We start from the raw sequence: 8,638 nt of genomic DNA on the forward strand, positions 1-8,638 counted from the left end.
ACTATTTCAGTTATAGTTACCACTACACAAGCACCAGTAACAATTTTCCCTCTGGGCTGTTCAGCTAATGAAATGTACTGTTCAGCATCAAAGATGTAAGATAACTCATTTTTCTTTCTCATCCTATTAACTATTTTAATATTCATAAGCATTGAATACGTTTCAATAGAATGTTATAAAGTAGTAGAACGAAAAGCAAATCTTGCTATAACTTTATGAAAGTTGAACACAACTTTCTGTTACATATTACTAGCGGCATTGCCCAGCGTTGCTCGGGTTTGTTTTGACCCTTTAGAATTGAAATTTTTGAAAACTAAACATTTGGCATTATGTAGCTTGTTATTCTCTTTAAGTGAACATCTTTCTAGTTGAAATACACCAACAAATGGCAACACAGCAGTCAAAAAATCGTAAAAAATAGGGATTTTCATAGAGAAAAAGCACCTTTTTGATCTAAATGATTTTTGGTCTTAACTTGGTCCAATTTGAATTTTATCTTCTATGGAATGAAGAGCAAACCTTCTTCTATCAGACTCTCAATTTTAGTTAACTTGCGCCGCAGGATCTCAGAGGAGATAATGTTAGTTGAAGGCTACCAAACCTGCCACACACAGACAACTTCAGCTTTATATATATAGATTAGATGTGACTATAACAGTATCTCTGGTTTCTCATGCAAGGAATTTTTCTCTTTATCACATACTAGAATGAATATTTTCTTTCATCAACTAGACAAAAAATATTTTCTTCTCAAAAACAATAAATCAAAATACACACACATGTATTGCTTCAGTTGATTTCTAAATAAACAAAATTTCCTCATAGCAACTGCATTCCACTGGCTTGGAAATGTGATGGACAAAATGACTGCCCTGATGGAGAAGATGAGGAAGATTGTGGTATGTATAATAATTAAAATGATTTTTTATTCAATGCAATTGGCTATATTTGAATTTGTAAATATAATTATAACAAGCTTGTCACAATCCAGTAACTGAGTAAAATAAATTATTTTGCATTATTTGTATACATGTGTACATGTGTGCATGCATGGATGATTGGTGTAACATTCGATGTATGGAAGCAGTACTCTAATGATGTGTGGTCGTTGTATGTATGTATGTATGTATGTACACATATACATGGGTGTGTGCATGTGTGTGTGCATGTGTGTGTGTGCGTGTGTGTGTGTTTCTGTGCATGTATGTGTTTGTCTCAGTGAGTTTCTTTCTCTCATCATCCTCACCAACTGCAAACATCACAGGTGATGTCTCATGCTTGCAGTCAGCCACAAAATCACATCTGGGCTGTTCATTGTTTAACAAACTAGGAGTTTAATAACTTGCTTGGAAAAAGGTGAGGGTTAACAACAGGAAAGGCATCAAGCTATGGAAAAATCTCTCTCAAAGAATCCTGTCTGATCCATGCAAAAAAGAAAAAAATGGACTTTAAAATGAAAATGATGATCAATTGCAACTCTCACTTTCATGTTGTTGATTACTGATTCCTGATTAATGAAATAATTTACAGTAAGAAAGAAACCTGACACATTAAAAGCAAAAATATGAATCAGTTTTTAAGTAACCAATGAATTCTTACAAGCCAATGATATTTTGATGTTTACGAATATTTTAGTTTTCATTTTGCAATTTAATGTCTATCACATGGTTTTAGGTTCAGTCCCATTACAGGACACATTGAGCAATAGCCCTAACCCAACTAGTGCCTTGTGAGCGGATTTGCTTGGTGGGTAGAAGCTCATTGCGTTATAATATGTGTGTTTATGTGAATTTGTGTTTGTGTTTCTCTCTCCACTGACATTTGACAACCAGTGTTGGTTTGTTAATGTCCCTGAAATTTAGTGGCATAGCACAATCAACTGATAGAAATAGTATGAGATTTTAAAAATAAGAACTGGGGCCAATTTATTTGACTAAGCCCTTCAAACAGTACCCCAACATGACTGGAGCACTGCTGAAGGATTTAGTCAAATGACTGAAGCAAGTAAATGATAAAAGTTAAAAGATTTGTCTGACTATTTCAGATAGAGTTACAACTACACAAGCTCCAGTTACAACAACTCTTTCCCTGGACTGTCGAGTTAATGAAATGTATTGTACAGCCACAAAGAGGTAAGATAACTCATTTTTTCTTTCTTGTTCTATTAACCATTTTAATATTCATAAGCAATGAATATGTTTCAATAGTATGTTATAACGTAGTTTGGAGGAAAAACATAATTGTTATAATCTTATGAAAGGTGAACATATTAGCTGTGAGTGTAAAAGTGTGTCTGGTTTTTCATGCAATGTATTTTTCTCTTGATCACATACTAGAATGAATATTTCCTTTCATCAACTAGACAAAAATATTTCCTTCTCAAAAAGCAATAAATCAAAATACACATGCAAATATTGCTTAAGTTGATTTCTATATGAACAAAATTTCATTATAACAGCTGCATTTTACTGAGTTGGAAATGTGATGGACAAAATGACTGCCCTGATGGTGAAGATGAAAAAGATTGTGGTATGTATAATAATTGAAATGATTTTAATTCAATGCAAGTGGCTATATTTAAATTTGAATATATGATTATAATAAGGTTGTCACAATTCTGTACGTGTGTAAAATAAATTAAACTGTATCATTTGTGAAAATAACCTACAGTTGATAATAAAGTTTCATCCCACTTCTGGTCAAGCTTTAAGGATATGTAAATATGACTAATAAAGTATAGCTGAGATGTATCACATTTTCATTTAATTCCTAATAATTGACAGCTTGTCTGTTCAAGCATTTCTGAGGCACAAATTTTGCACTTTATATCTCTTACCCATCTCTACTCAAGCTCACTGTTTCAGCTTCTTTTCTACTCATTGGTTTTATGTTCATGGTACATTATGCCTCTCCAAACTCCATCCCATTCTCAACAAATATACCATCTCCCTGTCAGTTGGTCACTCCCATAACCATCACTACATGAAAAATGTCCATTTGATATAAATGTCCATTTTCTCTCCATTGTCTTTATTGTGTATCATCACCAAACCCTGTGCTAATTACTTTACTCAATCCTTTCTACTCAGAACCACATTCTTCTAGAACTCTCTCCCTCACTGAGGCATTCACAACTAGAAGTTCAACTAATCATCAACCTTATGTAACTCACTATTTTGGGACTTCAAAGTACTTCTTTACCTAGCTGATAACATCAAGCACTTACATGGGCTGTTTGTTTCCAGCCACAATTCCATTTTCAACAGAGATTTGGTGAAGGTTTAATGTATCAAAAAAATATCAGCCTCAAACTTTTTAAACATCTGTAATGCCTGTGCTTTTCCTATATCTCAAAGTTAACTGCAGGGTTCCATCATATGATGGAATTCTGAAAATGGAATTGTGGCTGGAAACAAACAGCCCATTTAACTCTTAGAGGCGAGATTAATCTGAATAAATTGGAAAAGTATATTCAAAATATAATAGAATGAAATTAGCCTTTAAGGAGAATATGACCAATGCTAACAACCACATCTTGTTTCTTTAGTATGTCCTTCATATTTTCATTTACATTTAATTTTAAAATATACCCAAGAATATATTTTTAATCAACTCTAGTATGAATTAACACTAAACAATAGCATTCATAACAAATTCTTTTTTGTTTTTTTAGATTACATACTTGACAATTTTGAGAAACAAGACACAAGCTTTGTCATTCATGCATTTCCAAAGGAATTCTATGTTCACATACCACTGGAGACTGTAAATTCACTTATTATTTTCTTCAATTTTCTCTTTCTTAATTGAAAATGTGCTGGAGCCCATATACTTTTGACAAATAGAATCAATAGTTATATATCTGTATTAGATTTTTAGTTATGCTGCTAGCTTCAATGTAAGTTATCTACAGCTAACTTCATTGGACAAAAGGTCATATATGCTTGAAGCTTGTTTTCAAGACACTTACAGTAATACAGGTTTGCAAAACAGTAGAATGTTAAACTGGATACTTTACTGTGTCTTATTCAGAAGCTCTTACTTGGGTGTCATCAATCTACTTAGTTTGTCACATGTAGTCAATCAGTCAAAAGACCAGAGTGTCATATAACTGCACATCTCATCTTTTGGCTAATTACCAGGGTGTAGTAGGTCTATTCAATTATAGATGTTCTCCCTTAACAATAAGGCTTTGAATCTATACAAAAATGAACCATTATTAAAAGCATATGTGTTGAACAGCTAGGATTTCAATTAAAGTAGTGCACATTCTCTCCTGATGACCCCCTGAAACCTAGCGGTGCCTGGAATGCAGAGTTTTCAACTGACTGCACTTGCACAAGCAAGATGTTTCCAATTCTCTCCAACGTAGATGGTATATCTATAAGATACTCATACTATTTATACTGATAACTCATTTAATATATAGTCAAACTAATAAAGTATGCTTCACATCAAATGAAAGATATGGGATATTAATTTGAAGGACAATGGTTAAAAGACATGCATTTTTTATGTCATGCTACAGTCTACAGCTCATCGAATCAGTGTATTTATAACCTCCAGCCTACATTTGATCTCAAGATTCTAGTTTTCTAATTTGTTGAATAATGTTTCAATAAAGAAAAAATGAAAAATAGCAAATAGTGCAGGTATCAATCTAATTGATTGTGAATTCATAGTCTACTGCGGGTGTTTTACTATCTATAGGTAAAACACTTAGTCCTGCTAGCTTTGTATAACTTGACTGGAGAATGAGCATCAGGCCTTTGTGACAAAAGTTAACACTTCACAAACCAATGATCTATGAGAGTGATTGCAAATTATGGCTCTGAAGGATGTCTTTCTGGATGGCATGCCTAACAGTTTTTCAGTATTGTGGTTCACCTGATGATGAGTCATGTTTCACGCAGCCTGCTTCTCAAAAAAGATTGCCTATGTCTAATTCATGGACCCAATGGTCTATGATTTGTGAAAGGATCAACAAACCTATAAATAAATTAGTAGCTAACTGTAATTGGGTAACATAAGTTTTATTATCAATTTTTATGTGCCTCAACTATGTTATTCCAATATAGTGGCTACTAATTTAATAAACCCCTGAAAAATATTTTAAAATTCTGTCAGCTTTATCAAGATTGTTAAACACTCCAAATAATGTGTTTTGATTATCTTTTTACTACATTAAATCATTCTACTCTACTCTCGAGCTGGCAGAAATATTAGCACGCCAAGCAAAATGCTTAGCAGTATTTCATCTGTCTTTATGTTCAGAATTCAAATTCTGTCAAGGTCAACTTTGCCTTTCATCCTTTCAAGGTCAATAAATTAGGTACCAGTTGTGCACTGGAGTCGATCTAATCGACTGGCCCCCTCCCCAAAATTTCGGGTCTTGTGCTTAGAGTAGAAAAGATTTTACTCTACTCTTGTTTTAATATGTTTTCTATAAAATTTATCAAAATTATATTACTGATACACTTCTTGAAATAATTTTTTTTTTTATTATTTCTGAATTTCTATCTTCAGTGTGCCAAAAATTGTTTATATCATCGAGAGTTTGTCTGTAAAGCATTCCATTATTATGAGAAGGACTACCAATGCAAGTTGTTTGATACAATGAAGAGTCTGAGCCTTAGACCACTTTCCAGTGGATCTTATTATGTACTTTCACGTAAGGCCATCTTTGATTCTTCATTGTTACCAGGAAACATATTCAGTAATTAACATTGAGCTAAACTCTTTCAATACTAACCTGCCCAAAACTACTCTTGGTTCTATTCCTGCTTTAATATGATTTAAATTAATGCCTGCCATTAAAATCACATGTTAATTTCTGCTTCAAACTTCAGCTGTAAATTCATTGTTTTTAATGAAATTAATTGAAATAAAGGCAGTTTATTTCAACCGAAATATGGCAACAAAAGAGTTAAATAAAAGAAAATTTAATCATTACTTTCTCAATACATCAGCAACTGTTTATGTGTATTCAGAATGAAATATATTTTCTAGAAGTTGCGTTTTACTGCAGAAAATGTCTTGTTTCCATATTAGTGATTCGGGTTTGCATCTTGACTTGAGAAAATATCTGTCTAAAAGACTGAGATTTAACGAATGAAGGATTAGGGAGTTGCTTAGAGAATGATTGAATTGGTTGTGACTGGTGGTAATTGTTGAGGATTATGACACTTTGCAGTAAAATCTACACACATTCTAAAAAATCTACATTCAGTTAGGAAGAAACCTTGCACTTTCTCCAAATGACATTTTGTATTGGTTCAGAAACTGAAAAATTTCCGCAACTTCTTTTCTCCCAACACTTACCATTTTACCATGTAAATACCAAGCAATGCCTATCTTGTTACTTTGCCAAGCTTCAACAATGTAGATGAAGCAGTATCTTTTGTCTTGTACCATAAACAAATGTTTATAAAAAGTATTTTAACTAAATTTCTGGTTGTAATTTTATTTAAATATAGAGTAGGAATGTTCTTAATTCCTGAAACCAGAATTGGTTTCTGTTTTTGAGCTATGAACAAATCACTACTTATTCCAGTTTGTTTGACTGACAAAACAAGATCCACTCCTACTTCACAGTTGAGCAGAAGTAAAACAAAAAAAATATGTATAAAAGAATCATTAAAATATGTGGGTTAATTAGGGTGAGTTTCAGCTTAGCTGTATGATATTTAGTTTGTTGCCTTAATTATCTAAATTTAATGAAGTTGACTTAGAATTTCCTATTATTGAAAATTGCAAAATAAATTCTATAAACCAAGTATGGAACCGATCTTTAACTCCAGGAGCCAATGTAAAAGTTACAAACTGCAATTCCAAACTTTGAATTCATAGAATCAATGGAACAATAAATTTTATAGCTGAATGTCCTTCTTAAAATAATGACATACTCAACCAAGGAACAGGAGTTATACTTATTTTCAGCAAGATGAATTAAAACTATAGTCATAAAGTCTATATCTGTGAGTAGAATACAATGTCAGTGATGAGGTTTGAATTTAATACATCTTGTCTTGAAGTTCTGTTTTTAAATCTTTCAGTTATTGTTATTAACTCATGTCCAAATGTTTATTACTGTGTCTGTTTATATTTTTCATATAATAATTTTTTTTATGGTGTTGATTCTTGTAGAAAAGTGCACTTCCACAGACTTCCAATGTGACAATGGAAGATGTATTCCAGGGGAAGAAAAATGTAATGGAAGGGATAACTGCAATGATTTTTCTGATGAACAAGACTGTGGTATGTAATATTTTATGTATATATGTGTATGGCTGTGTGTATCTCTCTCTTTCTCTTTCTCACTCTCTATGTATACATATATATATAAATATATATATTATATATATATATATATATATATATATATATATATATATATATATATTTAAATAATGAGGGAGATAAATTGAATATTAATGTAATTAATATCAATTTAAAACCAGTAGCCTAGCATATAAAAATCTGAAAAATCAGAGAAAATTCCAATACATGTGTATATTTAGGGCTAAAAACCACTATGTGGACAGCCATATGCTAGAAGTAGATCACATACGATCAAACTACAGTAGTTTGATCGTATGTGATCTACTTCTAGCATGGGAAGCACTCCATCGGTTACGACGATGAGGGTTCCGGTTGATCCGAATCAACAGAACAGCCTGCTCGTGAAATTAACGTGTAAGTGGCTGAGCACTCCACAGACACGTGCACCCTTAACGTAGTTCTCTGGGATATTCAGCGTGACACAGAGAGTGACAAGGCCGGCCCCTTGAAATACAGGTACAACAGAAACAGGAAGTAAGAGTGAGAGAAAGTTGTGATGAAAGAGTACAGCCGGGATCACCACCATCTCTTGCCGGAGCCTCGTGGAGCTTTTTTAGGTGTTTTCACTCAATAAACACTCACAACGCCCGGTCTGGGAATCAAAACCGTGATCCTATGACTGCGAGTCCGCTGCCCTAACCACTGGGCCATTGCGCCTCCACATAGTAGTTTTTAGCCCTAAATATAAATATATATATATATATATATATATATATATATATATTTATGTAAATATAATATGTGACAATTATTCGGTAGCCATGATGAAACTCCAAGTTTCAGATGTCGGGGCGGAAACCCACGCCACCATCTCTTCAGAAAAAATGCCATGAAAACATATATATATCCATATAAATGCAGTGTACATTTAAACGCATAAGAGGCATCCATCATAGGACTCCTGAATAATATATAGTCTATTGACTAAATTTTTTACATGCTAGGCCACTAGTAATGGAAATTTCAAATATTTCTGATTACCCTTTGATATTATTAATTATATATATATATATATATATATATTATATTATATATATATATATATATACATATATATATATATATATATATATATACATATATATATATACAGGATCTAGTCAGTGTCATTTGCAAAATGGGCCCTCTTTAATTTTGCTTATTGCTTTCAATTTTGATGTATCTGAATTTTGATTATGATCAACCAATTACTTTATCTCATAAATTAAAGAATCTGATGTTATTTAGAATTAAAGTTGGCAAATTTGGGTAATTTCAGCCAATCAACAAATAGTGTGGCATTAGCCGCTTGTTACCA

General features: G+C 32.5%; 1 protein-coding gene across 1 annotated transcript in view; it reads left to right on the top strand.

The window, feature by feature from the left end:
* LOC115211767 overlaps positions 1-8,638 on the top strand; it is a 163,255-nt gene that overhangs the window by 58,178 nt on the left and 96,439 nt on the right. Inside the window, exons 22-28 of the mRNA XM_036503266.1 lie at positions 11-95; positions 826-899; positions 2,045-2,132; positions 2,459-2,529; positions 3,674-3,765; positions 5,527-5,671; positions 7,147-7,257. Of these exons, the coding sequence (XP_036359159.1) occupies positions 11-95; positions 826-899; positions 2,045-2,132; positions 2,459-2,529; positions 3,674-3,765; positions 5,527-5,671; positions 7,147-7,257 (666 nt within the window). The remainder of the gene's footprint in view (positions 1-10; positions 96-825; positions 900-2,044; positions 2,133-2,458; positions 2,530-3,673; positions 3,766-5,526; positions 5,672-7,146; positions 7,258-8,638) is intronic.

This window comes from Octopus sinensis, linkage group LG5 (assembly GCF_006345805.1).
Source record: "Octopus sinensis linkage group LG5, ASM634580v1, whole genome shotgun sequence".
Taxonomy (NCBI): domain Eukaryota; kingdom Metazoa; phylum Mollusca; class Cephalopoda; order Octopoda; family Octopodidae; genus Octopus; species Octopus sinensis.